Here is a 14,289-nt window from a genome sequence, read left to right as displayed (position 1 = left end):
ACATCATCATTTGCTAAAGCATAAGCCTAAGAACAGCTGTAGAGATAGAAAGATAATTACATCCAAACCATTTCAGAAATTATTTGAAAAACCAAACAATCACTGCTCAAGTATTTCTCCAAATCTAATCCCTTGCTACCCATCTGCCCTTATCCCTCTAGTCATCTTCATACCTCTGTTTTCTCTGATGTGCTGCCCACTTTCCTTGTGCTTACTCAGCTGCAAGTCTACACAGCTTCATCACTGCCTCCTGCAGGAAGCCTTCCATCATTACTCCAGTCCTCAGTGATCGCTTTACTCTGACGGTTCCCAGCACTTGCAGCTAGGGCCAATGCTGTCCCACAGAACTTTCTGTGCTAATGGAAACGTTTTACATCTATGCTCTCCAATATGGTAGCCGCCAGCCACGTGTGACTATTGAGCACCCAAAATGTGGCTGGAACTGAAGAAATAAATGTTTAATTGTATTTAATTTTAATGCAAGTAACCGCACATGACTAGTGGCTATTATATTGTACAGCATAGGTCTGCAACATAAAATTCAGCACCCAATTATACTCTTTATTATTTGCTGTTACGCTTTCTTTGCATCCAGTAACTCTGGTTTATACATCTTCGATTTTCTCACCATGCCTAGTCTACAGAAAAAATACACCTGATTGAACCCTACATGCATAATATTAAAGATCGAATGGATTTCAGACACACCTGAATTTATGTACGATAGTACTGCAAATCTCTCCCTCTCTCTCTTCCACATTACCATTTGATAAACCTGCTGTGTGGATCTGGAATCATACTGGATACGGAAGGTAAACTCTAAGACATACTAAGACTTAGGACTCTGGAGTCAGAATATTTTTATTTTGAATGAGTTATACTTAACCTCTCTGTATCTCCATTTCTTCATCTATAAAATGGCTACCATAACAGACTGTCCTTCCAGGAGCTGGTTGAGAAGATTAAGTGAGCTAATCCATCTAAAGACCTTGGTAACTCAATTGAAAAAAAAAAAAACTTGGTACATAGCAGGTGCTCAGCAAAATTATTGCTGCCTGAGTGGTTGGGTGAGTGAGTAAGAAAAGAGAACGACTGGGCATCGTCTCTGGTCCTACCTGGTTTCTCACTGAACAAATGCATTTGGACCCCCCAGGGGCCACCTACTTCCTAGGAGGCCTCACAGGACTTCAGAGCAGCCCCCTTTTCCAACTACCCACCAGTCAGACTCTGACAGACTTACTTCCCAGGGAGAATTCGTTCCCGGCCCCTCACAGTGCCATGACAGAGTTGCTGCAGAGTGAGTCGCTACAGTAAGCATGAGGCTGGGGGATTTATGAGGTCATTAAGCAGAAACATCAATATTTATGCAAAATTCATACTTATTACTGACACCCGCTCTGGACGGAAGGGCAAAAGTTGTGACAGTCAATGTTCTACAAATCAATGCATCTGAGAATCTATTGAACCTTCCTTCTTCAAACAGAGGAAGGATACAGGTAGAAAATACCAGTCCTTTGTGAATCCAGGCTGCACTCCTTAACTTTTCCACCAAAATCAAGACATTTAAGCCACCTTCCCCAGTCTCCAATCCCTGCTTTCTGACTTAAAAGTTGCCTGGACCAATCAAAAGAACATGACCTGACTTGGCTTAGGAAAAGGATTATGTGGAATGTGCATGGTAATCACTTATACTAACCCAACAGGGCTTTTCAGCTTCCTTACCCACCAACAAACAGTTCCTGGTAGGAAGGGGCACTGAGAAGGAGACAGGGCTCTGAAGTGGCTGCCATACATGACTTTCCAGCATGAGCATTAATGACAAACAAACTATATTTGATGGAAAAATTATATTTTTAACCAACAACTTTGTTTATTAAAGTTGACTTAAAAACAAAATAACAAACAAAATTTAAATACTCAGCCCCATTGTCCATAAAAACCACCATAAAAACAAACAAAACCCAGAAATTTCAGAAATCAAATTATTTCTTCCATACTCAAAAGTAGTACAAAAATACTCGCCCATGATTTTTTTTTTTTTTTTTGGCATTTGTTCTCTGATTAGAACTACTAACATAGCCTCAGGTCTTGTGTGTCGGTTTATCCTACTTCAGACTCAAATGGTTCTATCTTCTGTTTAATATGAGGCATGATAGGCTATAGAAAGGTAAATATATGATGTGTTATACATATCTGCCCCCCAAATTCTATAAATTCTTCTTAAACACCATACACCTCCCACAATTCTAGTACCAATGGCCAAAACGACTTCATTTGGCATTGGTTTAGAGTTGGTGGAACATTCTATACTAGACCTCATCACCAGCAGTTAACCTGGGTTATTTGAGGATAAGTTTTAATTTTTCAAGAACTCAACTTGGGGACCCTATTTCTTCTGAAAAATAAAGTAATAAAGACCTGTTTGATTTCTTGAGACATGGCGTGGAGAGAGGAGAGAGCGTGGGATTCAGCTAGACTTACATTTGACCCTCACCTCCTTCTCTCCCAGCTTATCTACCCTTGGTCAAGTAACTTACATTCCAGAGGCTGAATTTCTTCTCACTAAAGTGTCAAAGTAACAATGCTACATTACAGGGTGCTGGGTCCAGGTGGTGCCTCTACCAATGCAAGTGTGAGAACCACAGAATGTTTTGCAAGGGCTTCCCCCTCACCCCACTTTACTTATAGATGCATTCTGACAGCAGTTTCCAGAGAAAGGTTCAGAAATATTTTTAGCAAAGCTATCAGCATTGAAATAAATGGATAACACCCAAAGGTACAACTGTGAAGATAGTGCTCCTTTGGATGTATAAACTCTGGTTTCTGTGCTGAACAGCCTATGGGGATCCCTTCACCGTGGAGGAGATGATTGACAACCGCAGCAGCAAAAGGTGCCACATGGATACCCGTGCCATTAGGATAAATTCCTTACTCACATTGACGGTGTATGTGAATTCATTTATGCCTCCCTAGGACCCAATGAGATACATGCTGGATATTTACATTGTACAGCCCAGGAGGTGAAGTCATAGAGACCAGGAAAACTTCCCAAGGTCAAAACCTGAATATCAGAGCCGGGATTTTTTTCTTTTTCCAGGCTATATTAATGGAATTGCTGAAGGAAAAAACGTATTTGTGTTACAATTCTTACTCCTACTGCATTGCAAGATTTCCCAACAACGGATGAGGTCTGGCACAGCTCAGAGAGACATGGGAGAAAATGTCGCCTGACACATGCAGAGACAGAGACACGAGGAAGTCTGATATTCACGTTCTGAATATTCAGCTTGACATCAGCATGTCACGCACCGTCGTTCTGAGTGGCCTGCTGGGTACCTTGCTATGACTATTTTTCTGGATTGTGATTAATAATTAAACACTGTTCTTCCCAAGATGAAAATATCCTTTGTTTCCAAGGGGTCAAAAATGCTACAGATGGGGACCCTGCCATTCTAATTAAATTCCATTTGGCACATCCCTCTTGGATAATTCCTGTTGAAGTCAAGCTTTTCAAGGCATGAGTTCGGGGATGAGGGGCAGGGAGGCAGCGGGCACAGTCTTCTAGTGGGCTTGCTGTCACCACCTGTAGCCCTGGTAGGAAGTGGGGGATGAAGGATGGCTTCCAACACAAATCAAGCTGGAAGAAATGAGGATGGAAGGGGTAAGGCTGCTGTTCTGGACCTGTTTGGACTTACTTCTGTTATTAGAAGCCAGAAAAGCCCTGATGCCACTGTGTCATTATTCTGCCCTGTGCATGTTTATAGGCTGATCCCTAAGCCATCAGCTGCTTTGTCTTTTCACCTGGGATGGGTTATGAAACTATATAAATTGAACTTCAGCTTTTGACTGTGATGCAGAGGAAGAATTCATCCAGAGGGGTTCAGGGTAGGATCACCCCGTGATCACCAATGGGATCCCCCATTCCCAGACTGGGGAAGGTTTTTGACTCTCCTAGAAGAAACAATACTCAGAAATATTGTACAACTATTTGATGCTTACTATGGGCCAGGCACCGAGGATGCCACAACGTCTAAAATTCCCACCCTCGTAGCACTTACATTCTACTGGAGAGACAGACCATAACAAAGCCACCAAAAGATGCTCTCTCCATGTGGGATTAATCCTAAGAAGACAACAACACAGGGTGATATGCCAGAGAGTGCCAGGGTGCAGGTGAGATTAGATGGTCCCAGAAGGCACTTCTGTGGAGCTGATGTTTTTGCTGAGGCATGACTGAGCCAAAGGTGACAGCCATGCTGAGATTTGGAAGAAATCCTTGCATGTGCTGTTTCCTTTGCCAGGAATGAGCTTGGTTAATCAAGGTTCAGGAGATGGTGTGTGGCTGCAAAATGGTGAATGAGGGGAGAATGGTAAGAAGTTAAGGCACGATGGTAGTGGGTCAAATCACCTACAGTGGAACACGCCAAAGAAAGAGCAAACTGGATTATATTTCAAGGGAGAGGAGATGCCATTGGAGTGTTCTAAGCATAGGAGTGGTAAGATCTGATTTGGGTTTTTAAAATATAATTTTGGTTGCTCTGAGGATAGATTTTAGGGTGACCAGGATGGAGGTAGAGAGTGAGTTAGAAAACTGTTGGAATGATCCAGATTGCAGGAGACAGGTACAGGTGCTCTGAGTTAGAATGTGTTTTGGAAATAGAGACTCATAAGGAAAAGGGAAAAATCAAGCTCTCCTGGGATTTTTGACTTAAGCAACTTAGTGGATGTCTATGTGTTTTACCGTATTTGGAAAAACTGGTCGGGGCAGGTGGTGGTTAAGAAAAGCTGAAAAGCTGCTTCCAGCAGTGGGTATTCAGGAAGAGTTCTGCTTTGGCCACATGAAGCCTGAAATCTTACTAGCAATTCAAGGGAAGATGGATGCTAAGTAAATAGATGGACACAAATGTCTCCAACTGAGAGGAGAGACAGGCCAGGGCTGGAAGTAAATATTTGGAAATTTGTGATCATTAGCTAATAGGCAAGATTCAAAGTTGTTCTTGGTGGTTGTCATTAGAGGGAGGAAAAAAAAAAAGAAATGATGATAAGGGTGAGTTTGCACAGAAGAGCAGTTTGGGCTAACTAACTGTCCAAGGCGGCAGCTCTCGGACCTCTCAGCGCCCAGCCCGGCCTCTCCAGCGCTTCCCAGCACAGCTGCTGACTGAAGATGAGAAGTCCCCTCAGACATGCTGCTCTGACAGGACAATGATCTTCCTGTGAAAATGCCTCCTCCTGTCCTCCGCCCCGGGATGCCGACTTCCCACCTGGCCAGGAGCTGGGGCAGCTAGGCCCCTGGGCCAGCAGACACACCTCCTACCTCTGAGCCCTGCCTTCCTCCCCTAACTTCACCTTCCCCCTCATCCCCCAAACTGGTAGTTGTCTGGTTGGAAAGAGCAATTAGATGTCAAGGGACTCACCATTCAAAGTCCCAGTCGGCACAGACGCAGGGTTCTGAGACCACCGTCCCCGAGGAGTCTCGGCCCAGGGCACACTGAACTCCTGGCTTGCGTTTCTTGAATATTTTCCTCTCTCCCATGACGCAAGGCTCCCCCTTAGGAAAGAAGTCCACAGAGAGAGAGTCACAAAAACACAGAGGGGAAATGAACCAGCATTAGCCTTCTCATTCTCTTTTGGTCACTTTACACAGAAATCTCCTTCCCAGGAATTTCAAAGACTAGAAGGCCGATCTTTCACTGCCACACGGAGGAACACGAGGGGAGGCCACTATCGTCCCTCCACCCAAGCTAGCCAGGGATGGCAACCTGGCCTTGTTTCTTCTTCACTCCCATGGAGAATGCACAAACTCCAGGTCATCCTCACAGACCACCAGGCAACTGCCCAAATGGCTTCAGGAGAAAGTCCAGTGGAAAAGAACCCCTTCTGGCACATTTTCCACATCATCTTCAGAGTAAAACTGAAGTGGACCCAACAAGTGTCCTTTCTACGATAAAAAAACATGCACAGGTCCTTATTCCTAGTCAAGGGCAACAAGGGAAGGAGGAGTTGGTATAAATTATAGGGACCAACGGTTCTGAAGGAAAAAGAGGTCCACCTCTACTGCACAGCACTAAATATCCGCCACTCCTAGAGCCCCTCACTCCCACCTTTCACGCTTTTTCTGTGGTCCTGTTCCCAGTGCCCCTGAGGCCCTTATAAAATCTTCCTCTTCCAGTAGAAGGTGAGATGATCCTCGTTCTCTGGGCTTATTTCTATATGGGGGGCACTAAAATCCCAAGTCATCATTGTCACCTCTCCTCCAGGCTGCTCAGTGCTTTCAGTGAGTAGAGCAGGATTCCAGGGTGCAGAATGGTCCCAAAATATCACCTGCTCCTGCCAGACCTGAGTGTGTGGGCTCCAACCCTTCCCCCTACAGCCACCCTTATTCTTGGATGGCCCAGCACGTCCCTCCCCCAATTAGGAAGGCCCCCGTACAACCAAGCTGGGCTTGCAGTGGCCCCTCTTTCTTGAAACAGGACTCCCCAGGCCTGCGCTGTACCTGATTGAGCAAGTGCCAGGTCTGAAAGTCCTCCCTGGTGCAGCGCCGGCTGAAGATAGATTTGTAGTCCACCTTCACCAACTGCCATTCGGAGCGGAGGCTGAAGTGGCCAAAAACTCTAAGTGTTTAGGGGAGAAAGGAGAAAAAAGCAGCAGAGGAAGCCCCGTAGTCAGCCACTCGTGCACAGAGACCGGAGGGGCAGGGGTGGGGCTGACTTGCAGCCTAGGCTTTACCAGCTCTTCCAAAGTCAGGTCTTTGAAGGCCATCGCGGGGAAAGTCCACGCCCACATGACACTAGCCAACTGACAGGGTGGTCACTGTGGGTTTAAAACCCACTTTTTTTTTTTTTTTTGTGCAAAAGTAATATATGTGCCTGACAAGCAACATTTTAAAATACAGAAAGGCATGGAGAAGGAAACATTTTCCCAATAGTCTCCAGGGAGAACTGTTCCTCCAATGTGGACACAGGGCCTTCTTCTGAATACAAGTGCTAGGGTTGGATCCACCGATGTCCACTGGCAGGGACTCAGCTTCCTTGTCTGTAAAGTGTACGTGTGTATGCTGGGAGGGGGTATGGACTAGCTAATCCGCAGTATGATCGACCCCACCCATTCCAAAATTCTGGTCCCATCTAAGCACGTTTTAGTTGAAATTCCCAATGCTTAATTCACAGGAATACTGCCCTCTTCTCCCCATTCCCTGAAAAATCATCACCATCTTATAAAAGGAGCACGTATTCATGTGTAGTGGGGAAGCACTCTGTCTGTGCGACTTAGACAATCAATACTGACCTTTCAAAGCCCAGCAGTTGATAGCCCTATAAATATGAATGATCAATCGTTTCTAGAAAAATAGAAAACAAGACTGATCATTCATACTCCACTCGGGTGGCGTGTCTTATAATTACAATGCAAGGCATCTATCACAGTGATGTAAAGGGGAGACCAGTCATGCCGGGAACCGAAACCGACAAGTCTTTCAAGGAACTGGACGGCAAGACTTCATCAGCCTAGCAGCCCTGGATTCTCCTCTTTCCCCTACCCCCCCCCCCAAAAAAAAACTCTCACAGGGACACCTAAGAGACTAACCCTCCTCGAGGGACATTTCCTTCTGCCATCTGAAAGATGAGGACTCTTGGGGGGAGGTGGGGCTGGCTGAAATTGTGAAACGGAGAAAGAAACAGAATTGTTTTGTAGATCACCAACTTAAAATACACATCAGGAAACGACTTTTAATGTTCTATCGGTTACATGTTAAAGTTTTTTAGAGCTTTGGGGAAAAAAAAAAGAGAGATTAAGCAGACTTTGAGGGAGAGACTGAAGGTCTCTCCCTTATTAAAGCTGTATGGTGCTTGCATGAATCTTACCTCAGCCCTGAGTAGTAGAAGCCAAGGGGCTAGAATGTCCTGGGTTGTGTGGCCAACACAGTGTGGGGTACCTCCCCCCAGGTTCTCTCTGTTCCACTGCATTCTTGCTATATTCAGTGGTCTCCAAATCCAGTACACCCATGCCCGGTCTGCACTAAGGGATTTCTACCATTTTGTTCTGATTCACTTCTCGGAAAGGTCATGAGTCAGTCAATTTTAAATCTTTAACAAAACAGTTATTTCTTATAAAAATTTTCTACTTGTTTGTAAAGAGGAGAATTAGGTTAAAAGCTCATCAAGAAAACAAACAAATCAGTGGGATTTTTTTGAAGAATGTCTTCTTCCCTCTCTATCCACCCTACCCAAATCCTCCCACATTCAAATGCCACCTCCTCTAGTAAGTCTTTCCTGATTGGAGCACTCTGAGTAGCAGGGTAATAGCGATGCGGAACAAAACCAAAACACTTCTGCCTACTCCAAATAGTCGACAGTTATTTCATGGATCACAAAATACATGATGTCAGATTAACCCCCTTCCTTTCTATGAAAGGATCACTAGGCAGCTAGAAGAAGGAAACATGAGGCACGTGATTGATTTGGGTATCAGCAAGGCATCTGACAGCGTCTGTTGTAGTCTTGAAGAAAAGATGAAAAAATATGAGCCAGGTGCTAGTAAAATTATGTGGCTGAACAGCACCTAATTAAGGCATTAGAAAATCAACCAGGAGGGAGGGTGTGAGTAGGCAGCTGCAAGGTTCTGCTGTCTGCTCTTTCTTGTTCATCATTTTTATTAATGACTTGACGACATGAAAATAATGGTCATCATTGGAAATTGCATTTTCTGGTGACACAAAACTGGAAGAAATAGTCAATATGCTTGACGGCAGAATCAGGACCCAAAAAGGTCTTGACAGGCTGAATTTAATAACATGTGACATAACAGGGAAAAATGTCAGGTCCTTCTCTGGCAACTACATAATTATTGGATAAAGAAATGGGGCTTGGTGCAGCTCAGGATAAATGATGATGATGATGGTGGTGGTGATGATGATGGTGATGATGATGGCGGCTTAAGAATTTTCATACACAGTGTGACTAACAGAAGTCAACTTTTCAGAGAGACCGAAATTACTTAAGGTAATCTTGGAATGCATTAATTAATGCAGAATTTTTGTATACTGTCTAGAACAAAAGAGACAATATCTCAGTCTATTTTACATTAACTACAACACAAAGGAAAACTGTAATTGGTCTTGGATGTCACCATTCAAGAAGGATATAGACTAAATATCCCCAGAGCACATGTAGGGGCTTTGGTGGTGGCAGTAGAGTTAAATTCTCCTGAAATTTTAAATAAAAATACGCATTTATTGGCATAGGTGTATTTACCTATGGAGAAATTATATATATTCTATCAGATTTTCCAAAGGGTTTACAGTTCCCAAAGTTTAAGGACCACTGAAAAAGAGAGTGATTAAGATGACATATTGGATTAAACAGTAGCTCCCCAAAGAGATACGACCATGCTCTAGTCCCTGTAACCCGTGAATGTGAACTTACAGGGAGAAAGGTCTTTGCAGATGTAAGTCAGTTAAGGATCTCAAGATAAAATCACCCTGGCCCTAAGTCCAATGACAAGTGTCCTTACAAGAGACACAGAGAAGAGAGACATGCAGAGAGGAGAAGGCTGTGTGAAGACAGAGGCAAAGACTGGAGTTATGCAGCTACAAGCCGAGGAACAGCTAGAGCCCCCAGAAGATGGAACGAGCCCAGAATGAATTCTCCTTTAGTGCACCAGTGAGGGTGCGGCCCTGCTGCCACTTTGATCTTGGACTCTGCCTCCAGAACTGTGAGAGAATAAATTTCTGGTTTTTTTTTTTCAGCCACCTAATTTATGGTCATTTGTTACAGCAGGCAGGAAATAATATAAATGGCATTATGACTGGAGACCACTTTTCATCCACCTATCCAAGAGGTGCTATAAAAACTATGGCTGGTTAACCTGCAGATAGATGACTTAGGAAGGGGCAGGGGAGGGAAGACCATGCAATGGGCAATCTAGGCAGATCTCTTGAGCATAAAAAAGTAACAGAGTTGCCCACGTAGGAAAGGAATGCTGGAGATTAGTCAGCACAGAACTTCAAGCTCAGGCTCAACCATTTCCCAGAGCTGATGCTGGGGAGGATACAAGCATCACCCAAGTGTATGGCCTGGTTGACCCTGAACCTCTAAGGATGTCCATGTTGGTGGTCTTCCTAACCCTTCAGAAGATCTGTTCCTGATCTCAAAGTGCTCATTTCAGGCCTGAACACAAAATAGGAGCCCACTCAGGACTTGTGGACTAACTCAGACTCTTCTGTTCTGCAATCCTGGCAGATGAGTTCCTTCCATCTATATTTCTTTGGCTTCTATCCCAGACTCCTTAAACCATGTTCCCCAGGTCCTTCCCCAAACCGTTAATGGACGGACTAATAGGTTCACTTAGGAGTGTGGGAGGCTGCTCTCCTGTGTGATCACTTTCATATGCCATTATGCAGATTTTTAAACATTTACTGTTAGGATTATGAACTTTGTTCATTTTCTCATTGGATCCCCAACTAAGATGGTAAAACCCGTTAACAACTTTCAGACATTAATGTACTCTCTATCTTCCATCCGCCATCAGTTCATGGTGGACCCCTCTCCTGTGGGACATACGTGACTCTGAAACAGGGTCTCTCTTTTACAAAGAGCCAGCTTCCCTAAATCTGTCCAGTCCTGGGTTTACTCACTGCTCTTCTGATTAGAGCACATGGAAGGTGAAGAAGTGACAGAAATGCAGCAAACGAAGCAGGAGAGAAAATAAGGACTAATTTAATTTCAACAATTTCTCATCCCTTTTTATATCCACCTTTAGAAGAGATATTAAAATTCACAACAGGATCTGTAGAAGTGAGACCCCTGCAGAGAAGTCAGAGTGGCCTTCATCAGAAACCACGTCCATCACTTTGGGGTGATAAACACTGAGTATATCCACCTGGTTCTGAATTAGAGAAAGAGAAAACCTAGACTGCTTCTGATTAATAATACAAGAAACCAGCTTTCCAGATAAAAGCTTCTTATCTCCTGGAAATGTTCCTCTAAAATGTATCACCAGTAAAGTAGGAGCAACATACTTGTCCCCTTTTGGTACCTTTTGGGGGAACAAAGTGGTTCGTATATCAATTAAATACAAAGACCCAAGAGTTATTTCTAAAAGGATGTGATTCCCAAATCAGGGGCTACTTCTTTTAGAAAGTCTTCTGTGACTGTTTCATATAATACTGAATTCTCATTCCTCAGAAACTCAAATCATCCCATTATCTCTAGACCAGAGGTTCTCCACTGTCTGCATCAGAATCCCCTGGAGAGCTTGTTAAATATACATGGTCTAAGATGCAGACTTTCTAATTAGTATGTTTTGGGTACCTGACTATTTGCATAGCCAATAACTCCCCAGGTGATGCTGATCTCATTGTCTCCAGGACCACTGTTTAAGAAACACTGTTCTAGACCACTTATCCAGAATTTAAATTGTTGTATTTTTGGTCCAACTTGTATCAACCACCTCGAAAGCTGTGTAAGGCTGGGGATGTTCTTGAACTTCTTTGTGCTACATAAAGCCTTTCACCAATAGATACATGACAAAGAATAGCTAATTGATTATTGAGCACCATGGAATAAGGCAATTCTAGAGGGTGGTTTCACTTTCAAGTCTTTGATAAGCAAAAACTTATTTTCTAGCATGCTCATATCCACTATCATCCACAGTCCCACTTCCTTGCAATTACCAAGATAAACTATTTTGACCTACGTATAAAGAAACGTATTCCAGTTCCCCTTCTTAACTCAAGGCGTATTTTCACCAAGATAATCAAAACCCTGAGAAAATGTATGTGAAAATCTTGAAAATCCCAATTGACAACAAATACGTATTACTATCTCCATCATTCTCATTGCTGGCACCCACACAGACTCATATCCAAGGTCCAGCTCATCAGAAGCTTTCCATAGGGTTGGCTTAAAAACATTTTTGCAAGGTAAATACTAACCTCAAATGCAGGGGTTTTCTTTTTTCTTTCTTTCTTTCTTTCTTCTTCTTCTTCTTTTTTTTTTTTTTTTTTTTTTTTTTTTGGTGACATCTTCTATAGAGCCTTAGAGAATGTGGATCCCTCATACATAAATACAGATGGCTGTCTGGGAACTGGTAGCCTACCCTTTAGTTCCTTTTAAGAAGTTGGTCCCAAACACAGAACAAAATAAATGAATCCTCAAAGCCATTTCTCACAATATGGATTTTCAGGAAAAATCAATTAAAATTTATTACTTCTGTTTTTCTTTTTCTTTTTACCTTGTCACCTGGGTTTTTTTCATGAGAATTTTTGGCTCCATTCAAGAGTCACCTTCTTCTTGGGCTTTACAAGCCTGAAACCATCTCTTTCCTCCTTTAAACTCCTCTGTTGCTAAACGTGTGCACTGTTGATATGACTCTGGTCGAAAAGTGACCTCCTGCACTCTTGTGTGGTTGTTCTAACATATAGGTGGTCTGAGCACCGTGGCAAGAGTACTGGGCAAGGAAACAGAAGACTTGTCTTTTCCTAGTCCTTGTCTGCCACTAAATTAGCTAGGTGACCTTGAGCAAATCACTTCATCTCTCAAGCTTTCAGCATCCTTACAGAAGATAATTTTTAATCAGTGACAGATACACTCAAAGGATGAGATACAGAAATAGTCTAGATAGAACATGGCCTTTTAAAGACCATTTCCAATAGTTTATTTTCTTTCAATCCCTATGTCTCCCTCCAGGTGGACAAGCGATCTATCTCCTGGTGACCCCGTACACAAAGGATTTATCTCTTAGAGTCATTCATCCTTGTCTTCACTGGCACTTCTTTCATATAACAGATGCTCAATAAATAGTTCTGGGTTGATTAATGGGTAGAATTAATCTATCAAAATCATCCACATCTTCCAAAATTGGGCTTTATCTGCCCTTATTTCCGGGTCAGAGGACATGGCTGAGTTGTGTGTCCTCTGGGGTTTAGGAGGACGAAAACAATCTCAGGAAAAATTGCAGCAGCCTCTCTACCCCTCGCTCTTGCGGACTGTGCTAGGATTTCTGCAAACAACTGTGATTTGCTGGGATCCTAAATAACACACCTTCTCTAATCCACCATCCAGACCTGAGTAAGCCTTGTGGGGAGGGACGTGATTAAGTCGAGGGAGGAGGGTGGTTTACAACATAAAAGACTTCATTAGAATTCCATACACATAGAGGGTGAGCTACTCATTAATTGATTTCAAAGGGGATCTCGGAACATAATTGCTATAATTTAGGTGGAAACAATGCCACACTAAATGTAATTAGAGGAGTAGGCTCTTAAAGATGTTTTCCTCTTTACAGGAGAGCAACTCTGGGTCACCTGATTCTCCCCTTCATGGTAACCTGGTTCTTTTTTCGACCTCCCAATACACCAGCTTTTATATACAGTTATAAAAGCGAGAGAAGTTTCAAGGAGAGAGTGGTTGACCACAATCCTTCCAAGAGGAAAAGGACGAGAATTCATTACCAGGAAACCACTGGAAGTATGCACAAAAAAGAACGAACAGTGTGGGTGGGGAGCTAGACTAGGAGGATGTCGCTGCAGACTGGCTTTTGAGGGGACATCTGATGGAACTCAACTAGGATAATATTGTGCTGTCATCAGCCTGCCCAGGGACCTCCCCCTTTCCTTTATCGTCCTCAGTGACGCAAGCACCGGCACCTTGAGCTCTTATAACCACCAACTTTCCCATCTTCATCTGCCCGAAGAAAATCTTAAGAAACAAAGCAAGGCCAAAGCTGACTCTATGTCAGTTTCTTCCTGACTTTCCCCTTCCTGTTACTGCAACTGAATTCTCAGTCATCAGGCAAGAAACCTTTACGTGAGCAGAGACTCAGTCTACAGCACGGCCCTCTCTCCTAACCTCCAGCCTGAGGCTCAGTCCTTTCCATTACACTTCTACAAAAGCTCTCACATTCACCAACTCCATCTGTGTCCCACTGTCATATCCTAATAATAGTAATAATGGCTGCCACTGATGGTTACCATTGATTGCATGTTTATCAGATGCTGGGGACTCCGGTGAATGTTTCATGGCTGTTATCATTCTGAATCCTCCACGTAATGTCTTGAGAATCTTAGGCACAGCCATTTCAGATGAAGAAACTGAGGCCTTAGGGCCATGTTCAGGGTCAAGATTAAGCTGGGATTCAAGCTGACATTCATGGAGGCCAATGCTCTTACTGGCTGCGCTCCCTCCTGCTGAAGACTCTATTCCAGGCTCTCAGTAACTCTTCTCTCCTCACTAGTTTCACTATTTTATACCCTATATTCATCTTCATGAAACCTATCCTCCACCTGTTTCCAGA

At 43.4% G+C, this 14,289-nt stretch overlaps 1 protein-coding gene across 1 annotated transcript in view; it reads right to left on the bottom strand.

The window, feature by feature from the left end:
* SORCS3 (sortilin related VPS10 domain containing receptor 3) overlaps positions 1–14,289 on the bottom strand; it is a 564,832-nt gene that overhangs the window by 41,059 nt on the left and 509,484 nt on the right. Inside the window, exons 15-16 of the mRNA XM_010987110.3 lie at positions 6,494–6,611; positions 5,415–5,548 (exon numbers count right to left, since the gene is read on the bottom strand). Of these exons, the coding sequence (XP_010985412.3) occupies positions 5,415–5,548; positions 6,494–6,611 (252 nt within the window). The remainder of the gene's footprint in view (positions 1–5,414; positions 5,549–6,493; positions 6,612–14,289) is intronic.

This window comes from Camelus dromedarius, chromosome 8, assembly GCF_036321535.1.
Source record: "Camelus dromedarius isolate mCamDro1 chromosome 8, mCamDro1.pat, whole genome shotgun sequence".
NCBI classification, from domain to species: domain Eukaryota; kingdom Metazoa; phylum Chordata; class Mammalia; order Artiodactyla; family Camelidae; genus Camelus; species Camelus dromedarius.
Note: the sequence above shows the minus strand (reverse complement) of the source record. Positions and strands in the feature narration are given on the sequence as shown.